At 34.3% G+C, this 13,566-nt stretch overlaps 1 protein-coding gene and 1 non-coding gene across 3 annotated transcripts in view; both read right to left on the minus strand.

Annotated features, from left to right (window-relative positions):
- Window positions 1-13,566, minus strand: part of MINDY2 (MINDY lysine 48 deubiquitinase 2) — a 61,796-nt gene that overhangs the window by 17,791 nt on the left and 30,439 nt on the right. For both annotated transcript variants that reach the window (XM_069483433.1, XM_069483423.1), the window contains exons 4-5: window positions 12,700-12,858; window positions 2,329-2,431 (exon numbers count right to left, since the gene is read on the minus strand). In XM_069483433.1, coding sequence (XP_069339534.1) covers window positions 2,329-2,431; window positions 12,700-12,858 — 262 coding nt within the window. The remainder of the gene's footprint in view (window positions 1-2,328; window positions 2,432-12,699; window positions 12,859-13,566) is intronic.
- LOC138381062 (U6 spliceosomal RNA) lies at window positions 8,067-8,169 on the minus strand. Its single transcript, XR_011233011.1, has one exon. It is a non-coding gene; the product is annotated as a U6 spliceosomal RNA (small nuclear RNA).

The raw sequence follows: 13,566 nt of genomic DNA on the forward strand, positions 1-13,566 counted from the left end.
AATAAATATCCCATAATTATTTTTATAAGCATATTTTTGTCCAGGAACAACTGTTAAAGAAACATTCCTGAGAGAGCATCTGAAATTAAATGACCAGCCCTGGTGAAATCTGGCATCTGGAGCTGTGCTATTTTTTTCCTTGTTGATTTTTGCTGCCATGCCACAACCCATCATTCTAATCAGATTCAAAAAGGTATTGACACCCAAAAGAGGTAACAAATAATAGGTACTCTATGTACAAGTGAAAGTTCTGTACTTTTACTTACAAGGTATTAGCATCGAAAGAAAATGAATGTTATCTAAAAGTTGAAAGAATACCTAATTCTATTTGACTATCTGCTAAATAATATTTCTTTTCCTCAAAAAGGGTGCAGTGGCTCACACCTGTAATCCTAGCACTTTGGGAGGCCAAGGTGGGAGGATGGATAGCTTGAGGCCAGTCTGAACAAGAGCGGGACCCTGCCTCTACAAAAAAACAAAAAAATTAGCCGGGCATGGTGGCGTGCACCTGTAGTTCCAGCTACTAGGGAGGCTGAGGCAGGAAGATCACTTGAGCCCAGGAGTTAGAGGTTGCAGTGAGCTATGATGATGCCACTGCACTTCTAGCCCAGGAGACAGAGCAAGACCCAGTCTCAAAAAATAAACAAACAAACAAACAAATAAATAAATAAATGCCTGGTATACATTACCTATCTATTACCTGAAAATTCTATACTATTTTAGAAGAAGATTCTTTCCTTGCTTTTACCATGATGCTCTTTCCAAATTATCAATACTACATAAATTAGCTACAGGTTTTCATTATCCTTGGGAACAAATATCAGAGAAAATAGTAATAGTTGTAACATCAGGTTAAAGAAAAAAAAATCATGGACAGACTTTTTTGTTCATTTTTTTAATTAGCATACTAATTCCTACCCTTGTTGCACTGTAATCTGGCTTGGGAAAGATGTGGTAACACTGTTTCCCATGGCTTCTTACCCAAATCTTATTACTTGGCTATCATTTCTTCTGTTGTCACTTTCTGAATCCTATTGTTCCTTCAATTACTACAGACTAATATAACTCTTAGTATATTGGACATTACTGAGATAGTAAGATTCCATAAAAGGAAATTTTCTTTATAAGCTCCTTTTTAGGAATATATCTATAGTGATGAGAGCTTGGATAAGGAATGCAAAGTTCCAGTGAGTGGAATTTTGTTAATTGAGAGAAAATATTTTTATAACACCTTTTTTTGCTCCTTTTCCTCCTAAAATTTAAACTTTGCTTAAGTTGTAATAAAAGAGTTGTCATACAAACCAATGATCAATGTCCTTGTATGTTTACATGCTTACTGCAAGTAGAATACTAGGATAAACCTCAACTAAACTCATATATTTTCTTATTACTTGCCTCTTTTGCATATATATGTTAAACTTCAGAATAATTAAATAATATAATTAGTTGGGTTCTGATTAATAAGTATATATGGGATTCATGTACATATCTTTTATATACTCATATATTCTTATAGTCACCAGTTTTAATTTTTTTAAATGTGGTAATTATAATCAGCTTTTAATGTATCTCATGTAAAAGAATTGTGTCTGAGAGTGAGTGATAAAATTCATACTCTGCATCTTATGATTTCTCTTTCTTTTGTTTATCCTTCAGAGAAAGGATAGCAGCCTCAGTATTTGTGTGTATTTATGAAAAAGTGAAGTGGGTGGTAAAAAAAGGTGTATCCAAATGCTTTGCCTCCTGATAACATTCTGTTTTGAAATCTCCTTTTCCCATCATTGACTGCAATACAACTGAAAAAATATTATACTGCTTTTGTGACAAATTTAGGAATTTCAATTAGCTAAGGATTAGGAAAACTGATGTTCAGGGTATATGCTGATTCAGAATGGGGCTTTAAAATATTGCATTGTACTGAAACATAAGGCAGAAGTCTACTAAAATAGAACACTTGAGCACCATAGTACTCATCCCAGTCAAATGAAGAATTCAGGATAAATTATAAAATCCACTCAGTACTCTCAAATAATAATCTTTTTTTTTTAAAGAGTAATTATTAGTAACCTCTGAGTAATTGACCATACCAAAGCTAGTAAGTGATCCCAAAGATTTTTACTAGAATCCAGGTCTGATTTTACAAGTCAAGTGAAAAGGGTTCTAGAAAAAATCTTTCACTGGCACCTTTATGAATGATGACTTTTTAAAATTCCTACTAGCATCACTTGTATTTTTTAGAAGTCTTATTTAAGACAATTCAAAGATATTAACCTATAAGACAAGTTATGTTGCCAAGAATAAAAAAGTCAGGTAACAGCACTCACCCACCTTCACTAACCAGCTCACTATTGTCTGACTGCTTACAAGAGATGATCTTCTCCACTAGTTGGTTGTAGCTGCAGTTACCAACAGCTTTTACAATGTCATCAATCTAGAAAACAAATGACTGTCTCACTAATCATAGTAAGATTAAAAACAATAAGAAACTCATATCACGCTTTAGAATTTTATTCTAAGATAATACTAAATATAAAAGTATTACTTATGAAAAAGAAAATCAGCACTAAAATCAATACTCAACAATTCCCAATTTTGTTTACAACTCAGTATAACACATTATGAAAAATACTGCAGTTACATTTCAATTATGTAAAAAATAATGAAATGGGATTACTACATACAACTATACTTAAGGTTGTAACAATGTATTTAAATGACTAAAATAAAATGTAGACTTTTAAGAGAAAAATAAAATTTCAGTTTCTTTAAATAACAAATTTTTCACATTTAAAGTAAGGCAATTTAAAGATATTAATTTATAGGATTAACAGAGTTCTTCCATCTTATTATTTAGTTCCTAGAAAAGTATAGTGAAGATATGAGTAGAGAAAATTGATGCTATTTTCCTGAAGAAAGGTTAATATATGTTAACCATAGACAGCATTTGTCTCATGATTCTGATTTAATCATTGTCTTCCAAGATATAGCAGAAAAGCAAATTTAAACTTTTAAGCTATAGGAAAATAAAATTGGGCCTCTATTTAACCTCCATTATACTTTTCTTTGATTATTGAAGAAAAAGAGGTTTCTGCTGCCTAAATAATTTATTTGTTTGCCTTCTCATCTCTAAAAATATATTCATATTTGTAAACTACATATATTACTATATTATTATGTCATATACATAAGAAAACAAAAATACAAATTAAACAATAAAATAAATAAGAGGGCCAATGTTTTCTTCCTATATCCAAATGATCATCTTGAATACTTACTCTTTGAATACCACATGTCTCAACATATATCTGCACAAGTAGTACTCTGGACAGTAGTTCTCAAACTTGGGGAGCTTGTTAAAAACAGCTAAAGAATTCCAATCTCAAAATGCTTCTTAATTGTCTTTCATTCCACTGTCCAGGTGACTCTGATGCATAGCAAAGTTTGAGAACCACTGCTCTAGACTATAATTTATCCTCCCTGTTCCTACAAAATTCTATGATAGAAAAGCCTCTCAACTCTTGCTACTGGGACTGATGGTTGGTTGAGAAGATTGGTTAATTTAAAAAGTCAAAGTGGGAAACTGTTGAAAATGTTGTACAGACATATACATATGGTAAACATTTCATGTTAACTTAAAACACAAAAATGTATTCACTGGTCAATTTTTTGGTGCAGAGCCAAATAAGGGCCTTTCCTTGAGGAGATGATCCTTGGGCTTTGATTCTATGTAAATCACACAAAAAAGCATATCTACGACTTTAGTTTTGATTTCTCTAAAATGAAAACTTAGACCTGTAAGGAACAATTTGAGGACACAATATCTTCAGATGTTCATTATTTTTCTCAACATCTTTACTATTTATAGTACTTTTCTTTTTTTTTTTTTTTTTTTGAGACAGAGTCTCGCTTTGTTGCCCGGGCTAGAGTGAGTGCCGTGGCATCAACCTAGCTCACAGCAACCTCAAACTCCTGGGCTTAAGCTATCCTACCGCCTCAGCCTCCCGAGTAGCTGGGAGTACAGGCATGTGCCACCATGCCTGACTAATTTTTTCTATATATATATTTTTAGTTGTCCAGCTAATTTCTTTCTATTTTTAGTAGAGACGGTGTCTCACTCTTGCTCAGGCTGGTCTCGAACTCCTGACCTTGAGCGATCCACCCGCCTCGGCCTCCCAGAGTGTTAGGATTACAGGCGTGAGCCACCACGCCCGGCCTACAGTACTTTTCTTTTTTTTTTTTTTTTTGAGACAGAGTCTCACTCTGTTGCCCGGGCTAGAGTGAGTGCCGTGGCGTCAGTCTAGCTCACAGCAACCTCAAACTCCTGGGCTTAAGCGATCCTACTGCCTCAGCCTCCCGAGTAGCTGGGACTACAGGCATGCGCCACCATGCCCGGCTAATTTTTTGTATATATATATTTTAGTTGTCCATATAATGTCTTTCTATTTTTAGTAGAGACGGGGTCTCACTCTTGCTCAGGCTGGTCTCGAACTCCTGACCTTGAGCGATCCACCCGCCTCGGCCTCCCAGAGTGCTAGGATTACAGGCGTGAGCCACCGCGCCCGGCCCAGTACTTTTCTTTAGTAACTCAACTTCATGAAGTCTTTCTAAAGAATTTAAATTTTTAATTCTAAAGAATCCCTAAAAACCTAACTATAATAATAAACACAAGATCAATATATCAAAATTAATTATGTTTCCATAAACTAGCAACAAAAAAATACAAAGATTTCAAATTTTCATAGGCAGAATCTCTACATTAATATTTCATTCAACTAATTTATTTAGGTGCCTATTACAAACTACTACGTACCAGATGCTGTTAGAGAAGCTGCAGACACAGCAGTGAGCAAAATAGTCTAAACTTTCATAAAGCTTATATTCTAGAGTAAAAACAAATAATAAACCAAATAAACAAATATATAATATGCTAGGTAGTTGTATGTAGTGGTATGCAGCTATTGGATGTTCATTTTCATTGCAGTATAGTACTTCATAGTATGAATATATCATAATGTAGTTATTCATTCATCTTTTGATGGCTAGTTGGCTTGTTTTCAGTTTGGGACTACAGCAGATAACACTGCTATGAACATTTTTGTACATTTATCCTATTCCCCACATCAACAGTTTTCCTAGAGTAAATGCCTTGTCAAATTGCTAAGTCTTAAGACATGCTTATTTTCAACTTTACTAGATAAATAAAACTGTTTTCCAAAGTAGATGGTCAATATTCATTCTCATCAGCAGGGGATGCGAATTCCCTATGTTGTGGATCTTCTCCAACATTTAATACTGTCAGAATTTTGAATGTTAGTCTTACATGTGCATAATGGTATCTAATTTTGATTTTAATTTGTATTTCCCTAATGAGTAATTCATATGTTGACTGGCCATTTGGACATACATTTTTGTGAAGTGACTGTTCAAGTAATTTGCTCCTTTTTCTTTTGTTGGGTTGTCTATCTTTTAAAATTATTTGCAGGAGCTCTTTATACCTTCTGGATATTAATCCTTTATTCATTTCATTATATAAGTTGAAATCATCTATTCTGTAGCTTGCTTTTGCGTTCTCTTTGGAATGCCTTTTTTTTTTTTTTTAAGACTAAGTCTTGCTCTGTTGCCCAGGCTAGAGTGCCGTGGCATCAGCCTAGCTCACAGCAACCTCAAACTCCTGGGCTCAAGCAATCCTTCTACCTTAGCCTCCTGAGTAGCTGAGACTACAGGCATGCGCCATGACGCCACAACGCCTTGCTAATTTTTTTTGTTTTTAGTAAAGACGGGGTCTCATTCTTGCTCAGGCTGGTCTCAAACTCCTGAGCTTAAGTGATCCTCCCACCAGGCCTCCCAGAGTGCTAGGATTACAGGTGAGAGCCACCGCACCCAGCCTTAGTTAAACTTTTTTTTTTTTTTGAGACAGAGTCTTGCTAGCTAGAGTACAGTGGCATGATCATAGCTCACTGCAACCTCAAACTCCTGGGCTCAAGTAACCTTCCTGCCTCAGCCTTCTGAGTAGCTGGGACTATGTATGGGCAAGTGCCATCACACCTGGCTTTTACAGTTAAATTTTAATGTACATGGAATAGAATTTTATGGTATGAGTTGTAGAAAACAATTTTTTTTCCTTTATAGCTATCCAATTGTCTTAACACCTTTTATTGTAAACACTGCCTTTTTCCATTGCTCTACAGTACCCTAGTTCTGTGTATAAGTATTGCCTTTTAAGGCCCCTATTGTCTGTCATTGGTCTAATTCTTAATGGCAATATTTAAAATATTTTGTATCTGGAAGAGCAAGTTTTCCTATTTGTTTTCCTTCAAGAATATCTTGGCTTTTATTCCTGGCTCTTTCCATTTCTATATAAATTGTAGAATTGGCTTGTCACATTTCACAACTCCCCCTGACAATCTAGTGGGATTTTGTTTGGGATTATAGTGAGACTAAAACTTATTTTTGGGAGAACAGACATCTTTAAAATTTCAGTCTTGAAATCTAAGAACACAGCATATCTCTATATTTACATAGGTCTCTAATTTCTCTCAAATTTAAAATTTTTCTTATAGTGATCTTACACATCTTTTTGTCAGATTTACTCCTAGGAATTTATGCTGCATAAATGACCCATTTTTAAAATTTCGTTTTCTGTTGGTCATTTTAAAATCCTTTTCAAAGAATTTTACCTTTGTTGATCTTCTTTATTGTATATTTACTCTTGATTTTAATACTTTATTCTTTCTTAAGATGGATAGACAGCTCCTTAATTTTGGTTTTTCTTTTTAATACATGAATTTGAGGCTTAAAAATCCTTTTTTTTTTTTTTTTAGCTATATCTCACAAGTTTTGATATGGATTTAGTTACTGTACGGTTTTAAATACATTCTAAGTTTCATTATGATTCTTTTGACACAATAAGTATCTAATTTCCACTGATTTCCAGATTAACTGCACTGTGGTCAGAGAATATCCTATACTTATGTTTTGAATCCTTGGAAATTTGTTGAAACTTGTTTTATGGTAGAGCATTAGATCAATTTTTATAAATTTCATGGGTTTATGAAAAGAATGTATAGTCAGGGTCATGAAAAACAAGGAAACACTAAGAAAATGTCATGGACTAGAGGAGATTAGGAAGACATGATGATTAAATACAATGTGATACCCTGGATTCTGGAACAACATCAACAAAAAAGATTAGTGGAAAAATTTGAGAAATCTGAATGGAGACTGTAATTTAGTTATGTACCAATACTAAATTTCTTAGTTTTGAATACATATACCATGGTTGTCTAAGATGGTAACATTAGGGAAAACTGAACAAAAGGTACATGGGAATTCTCTGTAAGATCTCTGCATCTTTCCTATAAATCTGAAATTATTCCTAAAAATAATTTATTAATTTTAAAGAAAATGCTGGGTACAGTAGCTCATGCCTGTAATGGTAGCTCTTTGGGAGGCTGAGGCAGGAGGATCTCATGAGGCCAGGAGTATGAGATCAGGCTGAGCAAGAGCGAGACCCCATTTCTATAAAAAAAAAAAAAAAAAAAAGATTAACTGGGCGTGGTGGCACATGCCTGTAGTCCCCGCTACTTGGGAGGCAGGAGGATTGCTTGAGCCCAGTAGTTTGAGGTTGAGGTTGCAGTGAGCTACCATGACACCACTGCACTCTAGCCTGGGCAACAAGGCAAGACCTTGTCAAAAAAAAAAAAAAAAAAAAAAAAAAGAATGTATGTTTATTACAATTACAGAGAAAGATGTATTTCCACTGTGACAATCTACTTCTAATTCTGTTAAATTTTGCTTATATATTTTGAGATTATGCTATTAGATACATAAAAATTTTGGTTTTCATTATCAAAAACTGATCTTTACTTGTTGTGGAAGTTCTCATGGGTCCAGGGAACAGTCAATCAGGATATCTTCTTTCCAAGCATCTCCAAGAACATACAAATTTAAAATTATTATATCTTCTTGGCAAATTAAACATTCTATCATTAGTAATGCTTCTTGATTTAAAGTGTATTCTTTCTAATATTACCATAGGTACACCAGCTTTTTTTGTTTTTATTTTTTAAAATATAGAATGCTTCATGAATTTGCATGTCATTCTTGTGCAGTGGCCATTCTAATCTTCTCTGTATCACTCCAGTTTTGGTGTATGCGCTGCCAAAGTGAACATCCAGTTTTCTTTTGATTCGTAATTGTACGGCATCTCTTTTCTTCCTTTTTCCTTGCAATCTTTCTGTATAACACACTATTTTATTAATATAAATGTCTCTTGTAAACAGCAAATATATCTATTTTATTCCAGCCTCAGAATAATTGTCTTTTAACTAGAGTATTTAGTCCTATTTATATTTACTGTAATTATTCATATATTTGTATTTATTAAGTGCACTATTCTCTCTGTCCCATCAGTTTAATGTTTCTTTATCTCTCCATTCTTCCTTCTTTTTTGGAGTAATTTTTCTCCTTTTATTAATCTAAAAATTACCCATTATGTTTTCTATACTTTTCGTGAGTACTCTGGAAAAGCACAATAGCACTTTCTGCAATGATGCAAATATTCCAAATCTATGTTGCCCAATAGAATATTCACTAGTCACATGTGGTTAGTGCAACTCAGGAACTAAATTTTTAATTAATAACTTTAAATAGGCATTCTTGGTTACCATATTGGACAAAGAAGCTATAGAAACTATAACATCTACCCCTATCACATCAAAGTCAGAAGTCAATTATTCTCTTTTTAACAATTCTAGGTCCTTAGAATGCTTTAATTCCATTTAACCCTCCCCCCAATTTACGTTATACTGTTTGTATACGCTAACATTCATTTTTTAAACCCCAAGAGATAATGTTATTATTTCATACAATCAACAATCGGATTTATCATGTTTTTTTTCCTCTCCATTCACTCTTACTTCCATCTGGGATGACTTTCCTTCTGACCGAAATACTTGTTTAGAATTTTCATTAATGACAGTCTACTGATAGCAATTTATCTTAATTTAGTTAATCTGAAAAATGACTTTGCTTCATTCTTGGAAGAAAAATTTTACTGGGAACAGAATTATGGGTTAGCATTTGCCTTCTTTCAGCACATTAAATATATCATTCCACTGTCATCTGGCCTCCAGTGTTGCTATTAAGGAGTTAGTTATCAATTAATAATAGGGAAATACCTTCTCAGTGACTGAATTTTCATGCCCACCATCTAGACAACTGCAGGTATTTATTTGTAAGATAGTTATTTGCAGAACATAGAATCAGAACAAAACTACTAGCCAGTTTTGAAACATATCTCATAGAGATCTATGGATTTCCAAATTTTGTCCTGTTCATTTTTCCTTCTCAGCAGCAGAATCCTTCTGTCACAAAGCATGTAAGTAAAATAGATATAAAGCAGAGCACTGAGGCTCCTCCAAGAGTTTGAAAATCACTGTCTAGACCAGAAAACCCTAAACATCTCTGTCCTATATTAGAATACATTTTTTTCTTTAAGCATATGAATTCAACTATTTACCAGATGATATATAGCTACTCTTAGAGTCAAAGGAATGATCTGAGTCTGATTTTTAAGAATTCAGGCATAAATTCCACAAGATGTCACCTCATTCACTTTAAGAATGTAAACTACCTGGTATTGTCACCTGCCAGGACCCAACATGGCCCACCTTGGATGTTTAACTGGAGGCATGTGTAGACTTTTCAGTGATATTCTCAAAGACAAAGACAGAATGCCAATAGAGATACAGTTGCCTGGTTTATATAACAGTAAGCCATCCTTCCATTGCCCCAAATACCAGCTGCTTTTATCAAAGGACAGAGATGAAAATGCACTGCCAAGTACTTGCTACTATAATCTCCCCTTCCCTGTCGTTAATGTGTGCATGCTGCATTCCATCAGTTAGTATTTATTGAGACATATCATGTACCAGGTACTGTTCTAGACACTAAGTTATAAGACCCCACCCCTCATAAAATCTACATGCTAATGGGAGATGACAGTTAATCAGGGACAGTTAATAAGGTAAAGAAATAAATGATAATTCCAGATAATGACAAGTGGTAACAAAAATCATATAGGGTCATGGGAGAGTAAATGACTAGGGAAAGACAGGGTAACTAATTTCAACAAGTTGGTTAGGGAGGGCTTTTCTAACAAGGTGATATTTGACCTAAGACCTGAATAATGAGGAACAAGAAATATGAACATCTGTGAGAACAATGTCTTAGGGTAGGAGAACAGTATTACACAGTGGGTGATCAGCCGGTAGAAAAACCCTGAGGCAGGAATGAGCTTGACATGTCTGAGGAGCAGAAAGGCAGCCAGTGTGGCTGGAGGGTAGTAAAAAGGTAAGAGAAGTACATAAGGTGAAGTTACACAGATAGGCAGAGTAAAGATCATGCAACATACCATAAAAGCTCTAATAAGGATTTTATCTTATTGTAGTTACACTGGAGGCTTTTAAGGAAATAAGGAGGGCATGAGGATAAATGGGTGGGTTTATTTTACAAAGATCACTCTGAGTTCCAGGACACTTCAATGGAGAAAGAATAATCTTTTCAACAAATGGTACTAGGACAACTGGATATACACATGGATAAGAATAAAATTGGGCCATTTCCTCAAACCATGTACAAAAATTGACTCAAATGGATCATATTCCTAAATGTAAGTGCTTAAATTATAAAACTCTCAGAAGAAAATACAGGAGTAAATCTTTTAACTTTTGCTTAGGTAAAGCCTTCTTAGATAGGACACCAAAAGCATAAGTGACAAAAGAAAAAAATAGGTAAATTATTGGACTTCATCAACATTTCATGAAAAGTCTCAAATAGCCAAATCTTTAGAGACAGAAAGTAGGATGGAAAGGTGAAGGAAATAGAGAGTGATTGCCAATGGGCATGGGGTTTCTTTTTGGGGAGATAATATTCTAAAATTGATTCAGGTGGCAGGTACATACCAAACAGTGCTAGAGCAAGTGGACATCCATAGGAAAAAAAATAAAGCTAAACCTATGTCTTTATACAAAATTGACTCAAAATGCAACATGGACTTAAATGCAAAACATAAAACTATAAAACATTTAGAAAAAAAGCCAAGAGACAATACTCAGCATCCAGAGCCAGGCAAAGTTCTTAGACTTAACACCAAAAGAATGAAGCATAAAGGAAAAAGTTGATAAACTGTACTTCATTAAAATTAAAAACTTTTTGCTCTGTGAAGATCTTGCTAAATTTATGAAAAAACAAACTACAGACTATGAAGAAATAAATATTGGTAAAATATATATCTGACAAAGAATTAGAATCTAGATTATATAAAAAACTCTTAAAACTCAACTATAAAGAATTAATCTAATTAGAGAATGGGCAAAAGACATGAAGAGACATTTACTGAAGAGTATATACAAATGGTAAATAAGCACATGAAAAGATGCTCAACAGTATTAGCCATTAAAGAAATGCAAATTAAAACTACAAAGAAATATTACTATATAACTATCAGAATGGCTAAAATTAAAAAGTGACAATATAAAACACTGACGATGATGTAAAGAAATTGGATCATTCATCCATTCCTGGTGGGAATGTAAACTACTGGTACACACACTCTAGTAAATAGCCTGGCAGTTTCCTAAAAAAATACACAAGTGGCTGGGCACAACAGCCATGCTTGTAATCCCAGCACTTTGGGAGGCCAAGGCGAGAGCATCATTTGAGGCCAGAAGTTTGAGACCAGTCTGGGCAACATAGCAAGATCCCATCTCTACAAACATTTTTTTAAAAATTGGCCAAGTGTGGTGGCATGTGCCTGTAGTCCTAGCTACTCTGGAGATTCAAGGGGGAGAAGTGCTTGAGCCCAGGAGTTGGAGGTGGCAGTGAGCTATGATCGTGCCATTGCCATCTAGCCTGGGCAACAGGTTGAGACCCTGTTTCTAAACAAACAAACTAACAAACAAAATTACACAAGCAACTACCATATGACTCAGCAATTTCACTTCTGGCACTTAATCCAGAGAAATGCAAGCAAAAACCTGCATACAAATGTTCATAGCAGCTTTATTCATAATGGCTAGGAAATTAAAAAAGCCCAGATATTCTTTAACAGGTAAAACTGTGGTATATTCACACAACACAATATTACTCAGTAATAAAAAGGAATAAACTACTGATAAATGCAATAACTTGGATGATGCTCCAGACACATGATCAGTAAAAAAAGCCAAATAACTAAAGATTACATACTATAATATTTGCATATGGAACCCTCCTAGACTCTGCCCTATGTGTCTCTTTCATTGGCTGATTTCAATCTCTACCTTTGCCCAGCTATAAACTACAATGTTGAGTATAATAGGTTTCAGAGAGTTCTGTGAGTCATTCTATTGAATTACTAAACCTGAAAGTAGTTTTGGGAAACCCCTGAACTGCAGTTGTTGTAAAAAGTGAGAGTGGTCTTGTGCGAACTCTTCCCTCTGACTTTATAGTTCGGTCCTAACTCTATGTTGTTGGGGTCAGAAGTGTTGGGCAGACTTAGCAGTCTGGAGGACTGTGCCTTTAAACTCATAGTTTGGCTAATTTCAGGAGAAAGCACAAAAATATAAGTATTAGAAAATATAAATTTAGATTAATTTGACAAATTAACAAATTTTTCCAGCATTTGTGCTTATATAATTTAAATTCTTCTTTACTTACCTGAGGGTCTACTAACCACCCATGGTACAAAGGAATATCGAGAAGATCAAATACTATGCATTCTGGTGTATATTCAAACACTCGAACACCAGTGAATCTTACATTTACATCCAGGCCTGTCTGTAGTTTGTGCAAAATTGACATAGCATCACTCATATTCTGAAAATAGAAAGGGGAAAGGTATATTTCAAAAAAATCTAAACAAGAACAAAAAAGATATTTAAGTACAAGCATATGTACTTTTGATTTCCCATTTTATCTAATTCATGTCTTCAAAAAAATTTTACCATTAAATTGCTACTATGTACTAGGCACTAATCTGAGTTCTAAAGATGTAATAGTCAATAAAACAGACAAAGTTCTTGCTCTCATGCAACTAATATTCTACTGAGATAGATGGACATGTACACATATAATACTAAATCAAGTATTAGTACGAAAAATTGAGCAGGATGAGGTTGTACAGAGTGGTAGGGAAGAAGAACTATTTTAGACCATGAAGTCTAAAGTAAAAAATTTCTAAAGGCCTCTCCCACTTCTGAATCCAAAAGAATTAAAAGCAGGCTCTTGAAAAGATACTTGCACACCCATGTTCATTGCAACATTATTCACAATGGCCAAGAGGTGGAAGCAACCCAAATGCCCATTGACGGATGTATAGATAAAGAAAATGTAGTATATAGATAAAATGGAATATTATTCAATGGAATATTAAAAAAGAAGGAAATCCTGTCACATGCTACAATATAATATGGATGAACCTTGAGGATATTATGCTGAGTACAGTAAGCCAGGCACAAGAGTACAAATAGGTATGATTCCCCTTATATGAGATATTTAGGGTAGTCAAAATCATGAAAACAGAAA

This window comes from Eulemur rufifrons, chromosome 2, assembly GCF_041146395.1.
Source record: "Eulemur rufifrons isolate Redbay chromosome 2, OSU_ERuf_1, whole genome shotgun sequence".
NCBI lineage: Eukaryota > Metazoa > Chordata > Mammalia > Primates > Lemuridae > Eulemur > Eulemur rufifrons.